Genomic DNA, 21242 nt, shown 5'->3' on the forward strand with positions numbered 1-21242 from the left:
GCCTCATGTCTCTGGACACTGCGCTGACAGACACAGCAAACCTTCTTGTCACAGCTCGCATTGATGTGCCATCCTGGATGAACTGCACTACCTGAGCCATTTGTGTGGGTTGTAGAGTCTGTCTCATGCTACCACAAGTGTGAAAGCACAACCACCATTCAAAATTGACCAAAACATTGGTACTGAGATGTGGTCTGTGGTCCCCACCTGCAGAACCACTCCTTTATTGAGGGTGTCTTGATAATTGCCAATAATTTCCATCTGTTGTCTATTCCATTTGCACAACAGCATGTGGAATTGATTGTCAATCAGTGTTGCTTCCTAAGTGGATAGTTTGATTTCACAGAAGTTTGATTTACTTGGAGTTGTAGTCTGTTGTTTGTGTTCCCTTTATTTTTTTGAGCAGTGTATATAGTCCATACTCACCAACTGCACCTAATCCCCGAAGCCTTCGCTCACCTGAAAAAAAAATTAAAATAATAAACAAACACTATGCCCCCTGTATCCGACATAATCCAATTAATAACGATTGTCCCATGACAATCTCCCATGGAGAGCTGTCACATCAGCAGATGCGACTGCTCTCCAGTGGCTCCCGTGTTACAATGATGGAGATAATCCTCCGCATTGTATCACTCCGCCGCCAACAGGTCACCTGAGTTCACCTGTCACTCTGAGGCACTACAGCATGAGAATTTTCTCATGCTGTAGTGCCAGAAAGCGAGAGGCTTAACTCCGATGACATACTGTGGGAGGGTTATCTCTGGTCAGTGTGTCATCAGAGGCCTATAGAGCTGTCACATCTGCTGATGTGAAAGCTCTACAGGGGAGATCGTCATGGGACAATCGTTATTAAACAGGGACTGCGTCAGATCAGGGAGTATACTGTTGGTTTGTTTTTTTAATTTTTTTGAAGGTGATCGATGGCTTCAAATGGATTTAGGCGTACAAGAAAAATTATGAAAAAAACTGTTTATTTAATTAAAATAATTTATTCTTAATGTGTGTGTTTTTTTAACCCTTTCTCACTATAAGATTAATAATGAATAGGCGTCTTATTGACGCCTCTCCATTATTAACCGGGCTTAATGTCACCTTACAATAGAAAGGTGACATTAACCCCTTTTTACCCCATATGCCACAGCTACACGGCAGTGGGAAGAGAGGGGTTAAGTACCGGAATTGGCGCATGAGTCTCAATACCCGGCACTGCCGCCGGCACTCGGGACCGGATTGTGCAGCTGCATGTATTTCTATGCAGCTGAACGCTCCAGTCCGAGTGCCGGCGGCAGTGCCGGGTATTGAGGTGCGAGACTCATGCGAGTTTCTCGTAAAGTGTGACCCCGGCCTTAAACGCAACATCTGTTTAGTTTTTTAAAAAGTGGAAAAATAAAAATGCGTGGGCTCCCACGCAATTTTCATGTCCATAGTGGGAAAGCTGGTAACTGGGGGCTGGTGTTTATAGCCTGGGAAGCGAGTAATACCCATGGATCTTCCCAGGCTATGAATATCAGCCCACAGCTGTCTGCGTAGCCTTTACTGGCTATTAAAATAGGGCCCCCCAAAGAAATGATGTGGGGTCCCCATATAATTAATAGCCAGAAAGGCTACGCAGACAATTATGGACTGATATTAATAGCCTAGGAAGGGGCCATGGATATTGCCCCCCCCCGGCTGCAAACACCAGCCCGCAGCTGCCCCAGAAGTGGCGCATCTGTAAGATGCGCCAATTCCAGCACTTAGCTTCTCTCTTCCCACTGCCGTGTAGCAGTGGCATATGGGGTACTAAGGGGTCAATGTCACCTTTGTATTGTAAGGAGACAATAAGCCCGGTTAGTAATGGAGAGGTGTCAATAAGATACTTATCCATTACTAATCCTATAGTTGTTAAGGGTTAAATAAACACACACACTGTCAGAAAAAGTATTTTAATGAAATAAAACACTACACAGTTTTCCCATGTTATTGTACACCTATAATCCATGCAATGCCCTCGATCTCCTGAAAAAAAAGAAAAATAATAAAAAAAACTACTACCTGTTCCAATGTAATCCATTTACTAACGTGTGTCCTACAACGTTCTCCCCTATAGAGAAGTCACATCAGGAGATGTGACCTCTCTACAGGGTCTCCAGTGACTCACTGACAGGAGACAATGGCTCCTGCAGTGCATCACTGAGGTTACCTGTTTTCAGGCTCTCACTTTTCAGCAATGCTGCGTGAGAATTAGGGTTAATGTTAGGGTTATGGGACCTCTTTCCCGGTGGCAGAGGGATGCATCACGGAGGATTACCTCTGCCTGTCATTTCATCGCGGGAGCCCCTATAGAGCACTGACATCACCCGATGTCAGTGTTCTACATTGGAGATCGTCGTGGGACACTCATTATTATCTGGACTATGGCAGAAAGGTAAGTATAGGTTGGTTTATTATTTTTATTTTTATTACAGGAGATCGAGGGCTTCGAGGAATTAGGTTTATATGGTGAGTATGTACTCTATGTTATATTTTGTATGTACTGTGTGTAATGTATGTGTATATATACTGTATGTTATTTTTTTTTACACTTTACATACATTGTCTGATAGGACTACTTTCCTATCATCGGCAATGCAGTAGTCCCATCAGACAATAGCTGCTGCACAGCAGACACTCACACACCAGGGACACACAGACACGCACATACACACAGACGCAGACCCACACGCACAGTTTCATGCAGACACCGGCGCACACACATACACGCACACCCTGCCCGCACACAGACATGCACACAGTCACTGCCCACACACTTTCCTCCTCCTGATCCACAGCGTTTCATCCGCAGCAAAACCGCAGGACTTTTTTAGACCTGCGGTTTTGCTGCGGAAGTGCTTGACTCAATGCAAGTCAATGGGTGCAGAAACGCTGCAGACCTGCACAAAGAATTGACATGCTGCGGAAAATAAAACGCTGCGAATCCGCGTGATTTTTCCGCAGCATATGCACAGGAAATCTCCATTTCCCATAGGTTTACATTGGCTGTGCACTACACAGCGGATTTGATGTGAATCCGTGCGGCAAAAAATGCTGCGGATCCGCAACGTGTGCATATACCCTTATGCTTTTTTTTTATCAAAAAACAGTGTTTACTAAATACCCTATGTTAATTACTTAATGCATCTGTTTTTTTACTTATTTATTTTCATTAGGGTATATGCACACATTGTGTTTTCTTTGGTTTCGTTTGCTTCTATGGCCAGCGTGAACATGCCTGTACATCATGCATGTTTTCAAGTCATACTCCGGCTCAGTTTTCTGTTTTTTTCTTCCATATTCCAACTTCCATGTATCAAAGAAATAGTATGCGTCTCATAGTAAGGGATGAATGTAGCTTCTGAAGCAATATATATATATATATATATATATATATATATATATATATATATATATATATATATACACTACCGTTCAAAAGTTTGGGGTCACCCAGATAATTTTGCGTTTTCCATGAAAACTCATACTTTTATTAATCAAATGAGTTGTCAAATGAATTTAAAATCTAGTCCAGACATTGACAAGGTTCAAAAAAGATTTCTATTTGAAATAATAATTTTCTCCTTCAAACTTTGCTTTCATCAAAGAATGCTCCCTTTGCAGCAATTCCAGCATTGCAGACCTTTGGCATTCTAGCAGTTAATTTGCTTAGGTAATCTGGAGAAATTTAATTCCATGCTTCCAGAAGCCCCTCCCACAAGTTGGTTTGGCTTGATGGGCACTTTTTGCATACCATACGGTCAAGCTGCTCCCACAACAGCTCAATGGGGTTGAGATCTGGTGACCGCACTGGCCACTCCATTACAGATAGAATACCAGCTGCCTGCTTCTTCCCTAAATAGTTCTTGCATAATTTGTGCTTTGGGCCATTGTCCTGTTGTAGGATGAAATTGACTCCAATCAAGCGCTGACCACAGGGTATGGCATGGCGTTGCAAAATGGAGTAATAGCCTTCCTTATTCAAAATCCCTTTTACCTTGTACAAATCTCCCACTTTACCAGTACCAAAGCAACCCCAGACCATCACGTTACCTCCACCATGCTTGACAGATGGCATCAGGCACTCTTCCAGCATCTTTTCAGTTGTTCTGCATCTCACAAATATACTTCTGTGTGATCCAAACACCTCATACTTGGATTCGTCTGTCCATAACACTTTTTTCCAATCTACCTCTCTCCAGTGTCTGTGTTCTTTTGCCCATATTAATCTTTTCCTTTTATTAGCCAGTCTCAGATATGGCTTTTTCTTTGCCACTCTGCCCTGAAGGCCAGCATCCCGGAGTCGCCTCTTCACTGAAGACGTTGACACTGGCGTTTTGCGTATACTATTTAATGAAGCTGCCAGTTGAAAACTTGTGAGGCTTCGATTTCTCAAACTATAGACTCTAATGTACTTGTCTTGATGCTCATTTGTGCAGCGGGGCCTCCCACTTCTGTTTCTACTCTGGTTAGAGCCTGTTTATGCTCTCCTCTGAAGGGAGTAGTACACACCGTTGTAGGAAATCTTCAGTTTCTTGGCAACTTCTCGCATGGAATAGCCTTAATTTCTAAGAACAAGTATAGACTGTCAAGTTTGACATAAAAATTCTTTTTTTCTGGCCATTTGGAAAGTTTAATGGAACCAACAAATGTAATGCTCCAGATTCTCAATTAGCTCAAAGGAAGGTTAGGTGTATAGCTTCTCTAATGAGCCAAACTGTTTTCAGCTGTGCTAACATACTTACACAAGGGTTTTCAAGGGTATTCTAACCATCCATTAGTCTTCTTACACAATTAGCAAACACAAAGTACCTTAAGATCACTGGAGTGATGGTTGTTGGAAGTGGGCCTCTATACACCTATGAAGATATTGCATTACAAACCAGACGTTTGTAGCTAGAATAGTCATTTACCACATTAATAATGTATAAAGTGTATTTCTGAATCATTCCAGCACTGAAATCTCATCTCTCGAGATCTCAGTCCCGAGATCACCATCAGCGCATGCGCCGTCCCCGGCGGCGGCCACCATATTGGCGGAGCCAGCCAATACAGAGGGAACCGAGAGGGAGCCCTGGGGCTCTGGCCTGTCACAAAATGTTGGCAGAGCCCCGGGATGGGAACCGGAGACACCGCTGGGCACGTGGAGATACGACTGGGCACCCGGAGACACCCACAGTGTCGACGGACACCCAGAGACACCCGGACACCCCTGCGGCCTTCACCTGATAAGGTATATCCTCTTTGTAAGATGCACCCCCATTTTCCCCCAAAGTTTGGGGGATAAAAAGTGCGTCTTACAGAGCGGAAAATACAGTATATAGAGAGAGAGCGCTCTGACAAAAATTAAGAGACCACAGTTTTATAAAAATCAGCTTCTCTACATGTCTGACAGCCATTCCATTCCAGTATCAGTTGAATTCCAGCCAGAGTACACCTCATTCTTCTTAATGTGCTTCTGATTAGGTGATCACCTGAAACAAATCTTATTTAATGAAGGAAAGTAAAAAAAACCCTGCTGTGGTGTTCACAATCATCTTGCAATAGGACAAGCTGGATGGCAAAACAAGTGCTAGTATTATCCTAAACATAATAGGAATGAAAAAAGAACTTTTAACCATGACAAAAGAGTTAAAAGAAAAGTCTTGAGTGAGGAAAAGAAGGGCTCAATTCTGGCTTTACTAGCAGAGGGATACAGTGAGCATCATGTTGCCTCCATCCTTAAAATTTCTAAGACGGCAGCCCATTACAACAAGGTCAAGCAGAAGACATTGGGGACAAGAAAGCTACAGACCGGCAGAGGGCGAAAACAACTCTCCACTGACCAGGATGACCGTCATCTCATTCGAATGTCATTCAGCAACTGCAGGATGACAACAAGTGATCTACAAAAGGAATGGCAAATGGCAGCTGGGGTGAAGTGCACGGCAATAACAGTTTGTAACAGGCTCCTAGAGGCAGGGCTCAAGTCATGTAAAACTAGAAAAAAGCCTTTCATCAATGAGAGGCAAAGGAGAGCCAGGCTGAAGTTTGCCAAAGACCATAAGGATTGGACCATAGAGGAATGGAGTAAGGTAATCTTCTCTGATGAGTCTAATTTGCAGCCCACGTCACAGTAAGGTTGCTTGGTCTCTAGCTTCACTTAACTATCAGTTATGTCGCATATACTTTTTTCATGGCTAACTAGCACTAATGGTAGCAGTCATTCTGATATCAGGTTAAAGCCTTTTTGTCCGTGGTTTATTTTGTAGGTCTGGTTTCAGGATTACTTTATTGCTTTTAGATAAATGTGCAAATAATGGTAGTAGTCACATTTGATACAAGGTTATAACCTTTTTATCCATGGTCAATTCTGTAGTTCCGGTTTTTAGATCACTTTATTATGCAGTGACTATTGCACCTTATATGACTATTGAGAGATATTTGTGCCTTCATATATATATTTTTTGCATATCTTCCCCTTTTTGGTGGGTAATACTTTTTGAACATTATTTATTCCTTTTTTGTGCATTTTTTTAGGCCAATTTTATTGGTATATGTGATTGATACTATATTGCCACTTCTCCACCCAACCCCACCTGAGTGTGGTACCTAGGTGTTGCTGATTCCTTTATGTACGTAATTTCTGATTATTTATAATTTTGAATTTTATTACCTCTTGGATAGTAATAAAATCTATATATTTTATTTACTGCTCCTGGCTCCATTTTTTCTTGGGTATATGTGATGCTATAATGGATGAGCTTTAACCCTCCGTCAGGCGCAATAGATCTGACAGGCACACAGTAATTAGTTTCACTTCTCTCTCCTTGCCCACTTATCAGAAAACCCCACCCCTCCTAGTTATCACCTGACTCTACAGGCTCTGTGAAACCTGATATCACAGTGACTCAGCAGACCTTCTAGTGAGCAGATATCAACACTTTGGCTTCTCAGGCACATTGCGCCTGATTTCAACACAAATTGAAAGGTTAGTATTTTCTTTTTTTATTCATCACGATTGTGTATTTAGCTTGTTTTATGAAGGATTAATGCTAAGTTAGTGTACATAAGTACTGTTTTCTTAGACAAAAGGAGGGTGGCTTCTAAGGCACATTGCGCCCTAACACATACTCTTTCTCTCTTGCTTCAGATTTTCTGCTGCAATGGCCAGAAAACAGTATGATTCATCTAAACCCCTTCATTTAGAAGAAATGAAGATTTTTTTGTTAGAAGATGATGAGGAAGAACCAGCAGTAACTGAGGATTTAGAGGAATCTAGTGACATTTCATCTGAAGATGAGGTAGCAGAATGTAACACTGATTCTGGAACAGAGCAGGATGGTGATGACACTGATACAGAGGAAACAGACACAGATCTAGCTTATTATTTGGGCAAAGATAAAAATACAAAGGACGTCCCAAAACAAACACCGACTCTACCACCTTCTAAAAGACGCAGTTGTACTACCTGCTCATTTGTATCTGGTTTCAGAAGGCTTTCTAAATATGACTGCAAAATATGTAAAGAATCAATCTGCCTTTCCCATGCAACTTTCGTCTGCCAGCCTTGCTTTTCTAAGCGTACCTGTGCTGCTTCTGCTGCAATTGAAACCACTGAAGATGAGTAGAAAATAATTAAGTAACATCTAAGTGCAATATCCTTTAAGTTTTTTTCCATAATTTTATATTTAAGCAATAGTTAAGTAAAGATAACTGGAGCCTATTTGGCGGTACTACCGAAAAGTGGTACTTTTAGTTTTAATAAGTTTATGGTTAATAAATGTTTTTTTTGCATCTGATTTGGTGTAATCTCTTTTAATACATTCCTATGAAGGTCACTGACTACTTCTATAGTCCTGAAATTGAAATATGTAGCTACTATAGGTGGTTTTCTGACCTGTGCTTGTCAGGCACATTGCGCATGAACTGAGGAGAATCTATATTGCGCCTGACGGAGGGTTAATATTTGTAGCCTTTTTTTTGTATAATTTGCAGCTTTGCCCAACACCTGGTCGTCTAATGGTTAGAAGGAGACCTGGCGAGCTGCACAAGCCACAGTGTCTTGCACCCACTGTGAAATTTGGTGGCGGATCTGTGATGATCTGGGAATGGGCAGGTTAATCTTTGCGAAGGACGTATGAATCAAGCCGCATACAGGGTTATCCTGGAAAAACAGCTGATTCCTTCTGTTCAGGCAATGTTCCCCAACTCTGAGGACTGTTTTTTCCAGCATGACAATGCGCCATGCCACACAGCTAGGTCAATCAATGTGTGGATGAAGGACCACCACATCAAATCACTGTCATGGTCAGCCCGATCTCCAGACCTGAACCCCATTTTGAACACCATTGAAAACCTCTGGAATGTAATCAAGAGGAAGATGGATAGTCACAAGCCATCAAACAAAGAAGAAGTGCTTAATTTTTTTTTGCCAGGAGTGGCATAAGGTCACCCAAAAGCAGTGCGAAAGACTGGTGGAAAGCATGCCAAGACGCATGAAAACTGTGCTTAAAAATCATGGTTATTCCACAAAATATTGATTTCTGAACTCTTCCTGAGTTAAAACATTAGTATTGTTGTTTCTAAATGATTATGATCTTGTTTTCTTTGCATTATTTGAGGTCTGCAAGCACTGCATTTTTTGTTATTTTGACCATTTTTCATTTTCTGAAAGAAAATACAAAATTTAGTGCTTGGAAATTCGGAGACATGTTGTCAGTAGTTTATAGAATAAAAGTGCAATTTACATTTTACTCAAAAATATACCTATAAAGAGAAAAATCAGACAAACTGAAAATTTTGCAGTGGTCTCTTAATTTTTGCCAGAGCAAAATATATATACACAGACTCATATATGTTTAAGATTACTAATGCAACTGTGAAAAATATTTATTGAGTTGATTACTAAGAGAAATGTGTGCCCCATAAATAGAAAGTTTTGTGGTGTATGTTCTATTACAATCACCTATGTTCCCGTGTAAGGTTGAATAGTTACACCCTATGTGACCTACTCCCAACCAGGAGACACCCAACGAGGATGAAACTCACGACAATGATTAACCATTGTGATGCTGTCAGCGAAGAAGAAGAAGAGATCACACGTGAGAACCCAGCACCAAGATTCGAAATATTTGGCAATGACGTCAATTTGTCTTCATTGTGTGAACAGCAGCTTGACAGTACAGACTGTTGGGTGAAAACTGTGATAGTCGGATCTCACCTCAATAACATCTGCAAACTGTGTCTGGATGAGGCTCTGAAATGCTGTGATGTCCAGTTTATCACAAGGGGTGCTGTGACTGCTGTAACTGTGGAAGGTGTCAATGATCCTGCGGATGGCAGTCAGGAGGTTGGCCATGGCTACGGGACAGATACTGGAAGAGGAAAGGAATAGTTTTGTTAGGGTAAATGCTCCATATGCAGCTTACATAATATTAAGTCATTGACAGATTGGGGCTTACAATGCTCAGACAGCCATGAATCTTACAGAGCTCTTCTCATCATCAGTGCAGTAGGGATCATTGCGGCACAAGCTTAAGGTTAATCATTCACCTGATATCAGCTGACTCCAAATTGTCATTAATGATGATGTAGAAGCTGCCAGGTGTAACGCACCACCCAACTACTCATGAAGGGTGTAACAAGAGACCATGCGAGCTCTGGTATCACTGCAGGGCCAATTATGTAATGGGAGTAATTATAGGACATTAATACTATAGTAACTGATACTGAAAAGACTCCCCACTGCACGACACATGCAGTACATACAGATGAGAATATACACTATATGGTACTAGTTTGTTCTTGAAAAACAAAAAAAAACTTGTCTCAAAAATCTGATAAAAAAATGTTATTGTGGAGACATGGATAGGATCAGTGGGTGCCGTAGAAATTATATAAAAAAATCTCCAACATGTCATTCAAAAAATAAGCCCTTATACAGCTTTGTCCACCAAAAAGTTACAGCTCTCAGAAGATGGTGACAAAATAACTAATTTTTTTTTTTTAAATTACTGTATGACAGCAGCAAAACCTAAAAAAGCTATAAAAATCTGGTATCACTGTAATTACATTGACCCAAAGAATAATTTCGCCTTATCATTATACCGCATTGTGAACCCACTCAAAAATAACAACTGTTCTAGTACAGCTGTCAATATGTTCATTCTACCTCCCTCCCAAAAATCCAAATAAGGACCGACTCACATTTATCCTGCGCTCTTCACTGAGTGCTTACACCGTTAATTACCCAAACTGTGATTTAGACAACCCCCAACGGAACCACTCATTTATGATGCACGTGGAGTCATTTTAAACTACATCTGGTCTCCGTTCCAGTGGTGTCACTTTTTTAGGTGCACAAGTCTAGACAACCACAGTTATGTGAATACCTATAAAGATGGATACCACTGAAGCAGACACCAATATATGGTACACAACAATATATGGGGGAACTTCAATATATGAGGGGTGCTACAATATATGGGTGTGCTACAATATATGGTCCTACAATATGTGGGGTTACAATATATGAGGGTGCTACAATATATGGGGATGCTACAATATATGGGGGCACAATATACTGTAAAGGCCCCGTCACACTAAGCGACTTACCAGCGATCCCGACACCGATATGAAGGTGTCAGGATCGCTAGTAAGTCGCTATGTGATCGCTGGTGAGCTGTCACACAGACAGCTTCACCAGCGATCAGCACAGCGATGCCGAGCGCCCGGCATCGCTGGCTATCGCTGTAGAAAATAGAATCAAAATAAAAAATATAGTTATTCTCACCTTCCGACGTCCCGTTCAGCCATCTCGCCTCTCTCCACGCTCCGGTCCCAGTGATCCTTTGCACGAATGACCGCGAGATGTCACGGTCTCGAGGGATAACAAAGTCTCGCGGTCATTCATGCAAAGGATCACTGGGACCGGAGCGTGGAGAGAGGCAGGATGGATGAACGGGACATCGGAAGGTGAGAATAACTATATTTTTTATTTTTTTTATTATTTTTTTACACCTGATCGCTGGTCTCCCGCTGTCACACACAGCGATGCGTGCTGGCCAGCGGGAGACCAGCGACCAAAGAAACGTCCAGAGGTTTCTTGCAGCGATCAGCGATACTGGCAGGGGGGCCGCTCGCTGATCGCTGTCACACACAGCGATCTCGCTGGTGAGATCGCTGTTACGTCACAAAAGTTGTGACTCAGCAGCGATCTCGCTACCGAGATCGCTTAGTGAGACGGGGCCTTAAGACTTTGCCCAAAAGAACAACCTTGTACACCCTCAAAGTCCTCCTAGATGGAGATAGAAAAATGTTGTTTTAAGAAGATAAGGAGAGTTGTGGTCATGGGGGATTCCCTGTTGAAAGGAACTAAGGCTGCTATCTGCAGACTGGATATAGCCTCAAGAGAAATGTGCTGTCTTCCAGGTGCAAAAATTAAAGATGTGTCTGACAGGCTATCAGGACTCTTCAGACTCTTCAGACCTTCAGACCTACCCATTCCTGCTAATACATATGGGGACAAATGACACCGCAAGGAAGGACCTTGAAACCATCTGCAGTGACTTTGAAATCTTAGGTAAGAAAGTGAAAGAACTGGTAGTGCAGGTGGTCTTCTCTTCCATCCTCCTAGTGGATGGCCATGGATCAAGGAAGTGAAATAATATTCTGCAGGTGAACAACTGGCTAAGTCGATGGTGCCGTCAGCAAGGATTTGGATTTCTGGATCACGGAGTGAATTACCTACACGATGGACTACTTGCTAGAGATGTGGTACTCCTTATGAACACTGGAAAAGCATGTATTTGGAAGTCGCCTTGCTACACTCATCAGGAGAGCTTTAAACTAGAACAATGTGGGAAGGGACGCAAAAGGCCAGAAATAGCCAAAGAGTGGACAAATACTATGGATGCCTCTGCTATTAGAAGTGGTAAGGAAGAACAAAGACAAAAAATCTAAATAATACAAATATTGGAGACAGAGAAACCAATCACAAACTAAAATGTTTCTATACAAATGCACAAAGCATGGACAACAAACAAGGAAAATTGGAACTACTAACGCAAGAAAAAAAATATGATGTCATTGTAATCACTGAAACTTGGTGGGACAATACACATGATTGGAATACAAGGCTAAAAGGATACAACTTATTTGCAAGAAACAGACTTGATACGTGAGGAGGAGGTGTTGCATTGTATGTTAGAAATGCCATGGACTTCCTTAGCCCCCACCCTGTACCCCATCCATCGTTCCTTCAGTCCCCACCCATTATCCCCACCATCCCTACTCCCTATTCCCTACTGTTAGTTTTGGCAAAACTAATGTTTATTTGGTCCTGCCAATAAAGCTTCTTTGAATTGAATTGAAAGCATGTGTCTGCACAGAGATTGAAGCTTCAGAGACTGGGAGATATGTGGAAACTGTTTGGGTAAGAATACAAGGACTGAACAATGGAAAGGACACCATTGTAGGCATTTACTACAGGCTGCCTGTGTATGCTGAAGATATGGATGAACTCTTTATGCATCAAATGGCCAAGTTCTCCAAAAAATATGACATAGTGGTCATGGGAGATTTCAATTATCCAGACATTTGTTGGGAATATCTCTCAGGCAAAGCTAGCAGGTCAAGCAAATTCTTATCCTCTCTCCTCTCTTTCTGACAACTTTATCTTCCAAAACCTAGGGGAGAAAACAAGGCGATCTGCTACCTTGGATCTAATCCTTATAAACAGGGAGAAAATGGTTGAGGAGGTAAGAGTGATTGGGACCCTAGAGGAGGAATACCTGTGAACACTCAGACTTCAAGGTTAGATTTCAAAAAGGCTTAAAATGTGCCTCAGAAAGACTCAGAAAGAGAGTTGGAGGGATCCAATGGCTGGATATCTTTAAGGACAAAAATGTCCAGGAAGTATGGGAAATCTTGAAAAATAAGATTCTCAATGCACAATCATTAACAATTACAAAAAGAGGAAAGAATACGAAGCATTTAAGTAAACTAGGATGGATGAACACAGAACTTAAACACATGCTGAAAAGGAAGAAAAATGTTTATCAAATGGAAAGAAGGAGGCATATCTAAAGAAGAATATAATGCTGTCTGCAGAACCTGCAGGGCACAAATTAGATTACTAAAGCTGACAATTGATTTAGGTTTGCAAGAGACATCAAAAGCAATAAAATAGGATTTTGGGGTTATGTCAAAAGTAAAAGAAAAGCAAAACAACGCTGGGTGCACCACAATGAAATAATACAATCACTTAAATAGCAAGGTGCTACTACATGTATGGAAGAAACCACAATTAATACAAGAAGAAAAGAGACCATAACATATGACTAGTGCACACTTGAAAGTACATAATGTAAATAATCCTTTATTAACATCACAACACACATGAAGTTGTGATGTTAATAAAGGATTATTTACATTTTGTACTTTCAAGTGTGCACTAGTCATATGTTATGTCCTCTTTTCTCTTGTATTAAAAGTAAAAGAAAAGTCAAAGATGCTATAGGATTTTCATAGGATGAAAATAATGAAATGGTAAGAAAGGATGTTGAGAAGGCCGAACTTTTAAATTCCTATTTTCTCTCAGAAAGGAAATGTAACATCAACTGATCTTCACTGTCTTACTAAAGGAATAGAATAATCCAGGATATCTATAAACAGAAATATAGTGAGGAAACATTTAGCTAACCTAAATGAATTCAAGTCTCCATGTCCAGATGAATTACACCCTAGAGTACTGAAGGAGATAGCAGAATAAATTTTTGAATCACTCGCCATAATCTATGAAAATTCTTGGAGAACAGGAGAAGTCCCTGAAGACTGGAGAATAGCAAATGTTGTTCCTATCTTCAAAAAGGGAAAGAAGGTGGACGCAGGGAACTATAGGCCGGTGAGTCTGACTTCTATACCAGGAAAGATCTTTGAACAAATTATTAAACAACATGTATGTAAGTACCCGGATAAGAATGAAGTGATTAACCAGAGTCAGCATGGATTTGTAACTAATAGGTCATGTCACACTAACTTATTTTCCTTCTATGACAGAATCACTGATTGGGTGGATCAGGGAAATGCTGTAGATATAGTATATCTTGACTTCAGCAAAGCATTTGACAAAGTATCTCACACAATCCTTATTGAAAAAATGACTAAGTATGGAATGGACAAGGCAATTGTTAGGTAGATTCATAACTGGCTTAGTGATCGGACCCAAAGAGTGGTCGTAAATGGCTGCACATTCAGTTGGAAGAATGTCTCAAGTGAGGTACCACATTGCTCTGTCCTGGGCCCTGCATTGTTAAACATCTTTATCAATGATTTAGATGAAGAAATTGAGGGTAAACTGATTAAATTTGCTGATGACACAAAGCTAGGTGGGATAGCTATTACTAGAGAAGAGAGAGGATTCAAAAAGATATAAATAAACTGGAGCAGTGGGCAGCAACTAATAGAATGGTTTTTAGCAGGGGAAAATGCAAAGTACTACATCTGGGCAATTAAAATGAAAAAAGCATACACAGAATGGGAGGAATAGGGCTAAGCAACAGCACATGTGAAAAAGACTTGAGTATTCTAATAGATCACAAACTGAACATGAGTCAACAGTGTGATGCAGCAGCAAAATAGGCAAATGCAATTCTGAAATGTAATAACAGAAGCATACAGTCTAGATAACTTGAAACCATTATTGTCCTCTACTCCTCTTTGGTCAGACCTCATCTGGAATACTGTGTCCAGTTTTGGGCACTACATTTTAAAAAAACATCAACAAACTGGAACAAGTTCAGAGAAGAGCGACCAGAATGGTGACCGGTCTGCAAACCATGTCCTATGAGGAACGGTTACAGGATTTGGGAATGTTTAGCTTGCAAAAAAGAAAACTTAATAGCTGTCTACAAATATCTCAAGGGCTGTCACACTGTTGAAGGATCATCTTTATTCTCATTTGCACAAGGAAAGACTAGAAGCAATGGGATAAAACTGAATGGGAGAAGACACAGATATTAGAAAAAAGTTTTTGACAGGGTGATCAATGAGTGGAACAGGCTGCCATGAGAGGTGGTGAGTTCTCCTTCAATGGAAGTCTTCAAACAGGCTGGACAGACATGGGGCACAATATATGAGGGCACTACAATATATGAAGTGGTACCATATATGGGGGTGCTACAATATATGGTGGTACAATATATGGGGTTGCAATATATGAGGGAACTACAGTATATGGTGGTACAATATATGGGGTACAATATATGGGGCACTATATATGGGGTGCTACAATTTATGGTGTTTTAATATATGGGGTTACAATATATGGGGGAACTACAATATATGGGAGCACAATATGTGGGGTTACAATATATGGGGCACATTATATGGGGGATGCTACAATATATGGTGGTACAATATATGGGGTTACAATATATGGTGGTGCAATATATGAGGGCACAATATATGGGGTACTACATTATATGGTGGTACAATATATGGGGTTACAAAATATGGGGACACAATATATGGGGGTGCTACAATATATGGTGGTACAATATATGAGGCACAATATATTGGAGTGCTACAATATATGGGGCTACAATATATGAGGGCACCACAATATATGGGGTGCTCCAATATATGGGGTTACAATATATGAGGTTACAATATATGGGGTGCTGCAATATATGGGGTTACAATATATGAGGTTACAATATATGGGGGCACTACAATATATGGGGGAATTACAATATAAGGTGGTACAATATATGGGGGTGCTACAATATATTGTGGTACAATATATGGGGCTTTACAATACATGGGTGCACTACAATATATGGGGTTACAATACATTAGTGCATTAAAATACATGGGGCAATTCTCCAGAAAAAAGCCCAGTGTGGTTGTTAAAAAGTAGTCACTGCAGCAGTAGATTAATTCATATAGAGGTGCAATTTCTAGAATGGGGTAACTTTTGGGAGTTTTCTGCAGCTTTGGAACCTTAGGGGCTCCGGAAATGTCACCCATAACCTATTTTATCTAAATCTGTGCTCTAAAAGCCAAATAGTGCCTCAGCCTTCTCAGCTCTAATGTGTGGCCTAACAGTAGTTTCTGACAACATATGGGGTAGCACCATGCTCAGGAGAAATTGTGCAGTAAATTGTGGGGTCTAATTTCATGTATTAACCCTTCTGTAACTGACAAATTTGCAGCAAATAAAAAATATCATTAAAATATTGTATTTACACGTCCTACTGTTATAAAATTCTGTGATGCACCTCTAGGGTGGAAATATTTACTACATCGTGAGCAGTGCGCCTATCTGAAGCCAGGAAGCCCATAGGGGCGGGATAACATGCTAAGCGTAGTCTAGGGAAACTAACGCCCCATCAACTAGTCAAAGGCCTCATTTACATATCTTAAACTGACTTAAGAAATACTTTTTCTAAAGATCTGTTTATGTGCATCATATATTAGAGGGACTGTTAGATGGGGTATTTATCTATGTAGACACAATTGCTGGTGGTTTTGGGGACCCTTTAAGCAGTGAAGTTTCCAATATGGGGTCACCTGGGGAGTTTCTGCTGATCTGGCAGCTCAGGGGTTGAGCTAATGGAGACCACAGTCAGATCCTTCCTATCCAATCCCTGCCATGAGTTCATACAGAAGTGCGCAATCACATATAGGGTGCTGCCATGTTTGGTAAAAATAGAATTAGACTTACCGGTAATTCGGTTTCTACAGTAGTATCCCACCACAACAGCACACCAAATGATGTTACCCCTTTCCTGAAAGGGACAGGAAATACCAAAGAGGTAAAATAACACCTCCCACATCCTCCCCTCAGTGTTATTATAAAGGAACCACAGTAGTATGAATGCTTCAAACAATATGTTATTCTACTTATCTGAGAAAATGCAAAAATAAGCAAAGGGAGGGAATTACCCGTGCTTTCATGGTGGGTTACTAGAAACCGAATTACCGGTAAGTCTAATTCTATTTTCTCTAGTTACCCCCACGACAGCACACTGGAGCAGTACCCAAAAGTAACATTAGGGAGGGAATATAGCCTGGAGGACTTTTCTCCCAAAGGCCAAGTCTTTGACAGACATCAGGTCTAGCCTATAATGTTTGGAAAATGTATAGACCAAAGACCAGGATGCAGCTCTGCATATCTGATTGATGGAATCACTGGCTTTCTCGGCCCAGGAGACAGATACCGCTCTGGTAGAATAAGCCGTAAATTTCTCTGGAGGTGGAAGATCCTGGATGTGATATGCCTCAGAGATTGCTCTCTTGTTCCAGTTGGCAATCATGGATCTATAAGTCTTCTACCCTTTATTCTGACTTTGAAGGTGAACAAACAGTTTTGGATCCTTCCTAGTCTTCTCCTTCTCCTGGAGATAGTGGAGCACCGCTCTCCAAATGTCCAGAGTGTGGAACTCTTGCTCTTCCTTATTCCTTGGATCTTGATAGAAGGAGGGAAGAATTATCTCCTGGGATCTGTGGAACTCTGAGACCACTTTAGGAAGAAATGACGGGTCCAGCCGCAGAATAAGTTGGTCCTCCAGGATTGTCATGTAGGGCTCATTAATTGAGAAAGCCTGCAACTCGCCCACTCTCCTGGCTGTAGTTATGGCTACGAGGAAGGCTGTTTTCCAGGAGAGTTTGTCCACATCTAAAGATAAGGGCTCAAAGGCTGGTAGTGTGAGCTCTTTTAGGATAACATTGAGGTCCCAGGAAGGTACTAAATTTGTAATTTTCAGATATAGGCGAGATGCTGCTGTCATAAATATTTTAATCCATTGGTGGTTGGCTAACGTCTGATCGAAGTAGGAACTAAGAGTCTCCACCTTGACTTTGAGGGCACTAGATCTAAGACCCTTTTCTAGACCTTCTTGTAGGAAATCCAGGATCCGTGCCATATTTGGTTGGTGCAGGTTAGGTTGTTCGGGTGCACTCCAAGAGATGAAGGTCTTCTATATCTTCTGGTATATGACATTTGTCACTGGTTTCCTTCAGCATTCTAATAACCCTTTCAGACAATCCTCTGGTCTTCAGGATTGAGAATTCAGAAGACAGGCACTCAGATGTAGCTTCTTGGGATTCGGGTGATAGATTGGGCCCTGGAGCAGGATGCTTCTGATCGGGATAAGCAGTACAGGTCTATCTATACCTAAGCTGGTCAGGGTACCGAACCAGCTCCTTTTGGGCCAGAATGGTGCTACCAGGATTATCTTGATCCCTTCCAATCTTGCTTTGTGTAGAATTCTTGGCAGGATTTGCATTGGAGGGAAGGCATATGCCAGTTTGAATCTCCATGGGTGGGTTAACGCATCTACGGCTAAGCAAGGATCGGCTGGATTTAGTGAGAAATATTGATCCACCTTTGCGTTCTTACCACTCGTGAAGAGATCTACTTTTTTCTCTTTTTGGGACTATGGAAACTACTTTTGCGGATAATAGATCTCTCACTCCTGCTATCAAGGTGGATTGTAGCTCCGGAGAGGAGAGTCGCATGATTTACAGTTTCCTTTGATGATATGAGGCAAACTCTATCTTTATTCCCTCCCTGACTGATGTTAGAATCCAGAGGTCTGACCAGACCTTGTGCCATTGAGGAAGGAATTATGAGATGTGACCTCCTACCATGTTGGTATCAAGGTCTACTTTGTCTTTAAGCATAGGGAAGAAAAAGATTTCTGCCTTTTCCCCCTTTTGGGTAGCTGACTTGCCTTTGCTCTTGTATTGAGGCGTAGGTTCCTGTGGGGGACAAAAGGGTTTCTTCCTAGTATTCCTAGGTTCTGGCAGGTTCTTTTTCTTATCCGAAGCCTTTTCTAGCAGATTGTCAAGGGCAGGCCCGAACATGTACTTCCCGTTAAAAGGGATAGAACATAACTTCATCTTTGAAGTCATGTCCCCACTCCTGGATCTTAGCCAGAGTGCTCATCTTATAGAGTTCGGCAATCCTGATGATCTCGCTTCTACCCTTATGGATTCTGCAAAGGTATCTGCTAGGAACCCTGTTGCCGTCTGGAGGAGAGGAAGAGAAGCCAAAATGTCTTCCCTAGGATTACCTGTAGACAGGTGATCTTCCAGCTGTCCAAGCCAACGGTACATAGACCAGGCCACACAGGTAGATACTGCATTGGTGTTCAATAGGGCTGCCAAGGCTTCCCATGACTTCCTTAACAGACTATCCATTTTGCGTTCCAGAGGGCCCTTCATTTGTGAGGCATCCTCAAATGGTAGTATAGTTTTCTTGGATACCCGCACAATCTGGACATCGATCTTCAGAATCCTGACCAGCATGCCACTGTTTCGTCGACCATGTGAAACCTGTCCTTCATTTCCATGGGAGCGGTCAGCCTTTTTTCTGGAGCTTGCAATCTATTCCAGGCAAATTTGCACTCCAAAAATCAAATAGGTCTCCTTCCTTTCCAAGCCCAGACATGTGCCCAAACAGCAGATTCTCACTAAATGTGGAGTATCATTGCATTTAGGAGAAGATGCTTAATAAATCATGCTGTCCATTTTCTTTGATTATTCACTGTGAAAATTACAATTTTTTTGTTTTCACATCCACATTTTAAAAAGTTATGTGAATCACTTAATGGGTTAAACATGCTCAGCACAGCCCTATATGTATTCCCTGATGGGTCTAGTTTTCAAAATGTGGTCACTTTTGGGGGTTTCTGCTGTTTAGGTACCTCATGACCTGCAAATGAGACATGGCATCTGCTATCTATTCCAGCCAAATTTACATTCCAAATAACAAATGTTGCTTCTTTCCTTCCAAGACCTGCCATGCACTCAAACAGAGGTTTTTTACTACTTGTGGGCTATTGGCATGCTCAGAAAAGAGTGGGGAACAAACTCTGCCATCCACTTATTTATCTTGCAAAAGAGAAAAGTTTGGGGCTAAAGCAAAACATTTTCATGAAAAAATGAAAATTTGTAATATGATGTCCTAATGTTAGCAATTTCTGTGTAGTACCTCTGGGTTCAAAATGCTCACTTTAAACCAGATAAATGACTTGCGCGGTATAGTTTCCAAAATGGGGTCACTTGTGTTTGTTTTGGGTTTTTTTGCTGTTCAGGCACCTTATGGGGCCCTGTAAATGCCACATAACGCCCGCAATCTGGTTCAGTCAAATTTGTGTTCCAAAATTCCAATGGTTCTCCTTCCCTTCTGAGCCCGGCCGTGTGTCCACACCACACTGCTACATGGTTAACAGAATTGGCATTCTCAAGACACCCATACTGTTAAGAGTTGTGACGAAGGTATCATTAGAAATATTGGTCTTGTAGTAAATCTTGCTTTCCTCCACGCAGTGTAATCATAGTAATATATCCCATCTGGTGCTTGGGGATGGGGACAGCAAATGCTAGGGCTGAATTTCAGCCCTAGTTCGTACCTGGTCCACACAGAGGTTTCTGACCACATGTGGGGCATCAGCATGCGCAGAAGAAACTGGGTAACAAGTTTTGTGGTGCATTTTGCTATAATATTCCTTGTAAAAGTGAAACATTTGGGGCTAAAGCAGCATTTTAGAGGTAACATTTAAATGTATTGTTTTTTTCATTCCACTTTGTGTTAATTCCTGTGTAGCACCTGAAGGTTATAACATTTCTAGACAGCAGTTTTGAAGTATTTGAGGGGAGCAGTTTTTAAAATGGTATCACTTTTGGGGAGTTTCCAATATATCGGCCCCTCAAAGTCCACTTAAATCTAAATAGGTCCCTAAAAAGAAACAGGTTTTGTAAAAAGTAGACAAATGGGAAATGTTTTTTTATTAATTATTTTGTACAACATGAGTAACTGGTTTAAAGATCTAAAGAGTGAAAGTTTGAAAATTTTGAATTTTTTTAAATTCTTGCCAAAATGCCAATATTTTCGCAAAATATATCAACCTAAATTTATGACTAACAAAGTACATAATGTGTCACGAAAGAACCCTCTCAGAATCACTGGGAGACATTGAGGAGTTCCAGAGTTGTTATCATATAAAGTGACATCCGTCAGACTTCTATAATTTGGCTCGGTCACTAAGGTCAAAATTGGCTCTAAGAGGTTAAAACAGGTAGTCAAAAAATGAAAACATCTCTTGTATTAACCCTATCACAACGGGGCCAATTTCCGCTGCTTTTCTGTTTTTACCTCCCCTGCGTCCCAGAACCATAATGCTTTTAATTCTCTGTCCACATAGACATACGAGGACTTATTTTTGAATGACATTATT

General features: G+C 41.1%; 1 protein-coding gene across 1 annotated transcript in view; it reads right to left on the reverse strand.

Moving 5' to 3' along the window:
- LOC141075858 (uncharacterized) overlaps nt 1-21242 on the reverse strand; it is a 45934-nt gene that overhangs the window by 15151 nt on the left and 9541 nt on the right. The window contains exon 2 of the mRNA XM_073563019.1: nt 9218-9371. Within this exon, the coding sequence (XP_073419120.1) occupies nt 9218-9371 (154 nt within the window). The remainder of the gene's footprint in view (nt 1-9217; nt 9372-21242) is intronic.

Source organism: Dendrobates tinctorius, unplaced genomic scaffold (genome assembly GCF_039654945.1).
Source record: "Dendrobates tinctorius isolate UK_male_01 unplaced genomic scaffold, ASM3965494v1 ptg000377l, whole genome shotgun sequence".
In the NCBI taxonomy this organism is placed as follows: domain Eukaryota; kingdom Metazoa; phylum Chordata; class Amphibia; order Anura; family Dendrobatidae; genus Dendrobates; species Dendrobates tinctorius.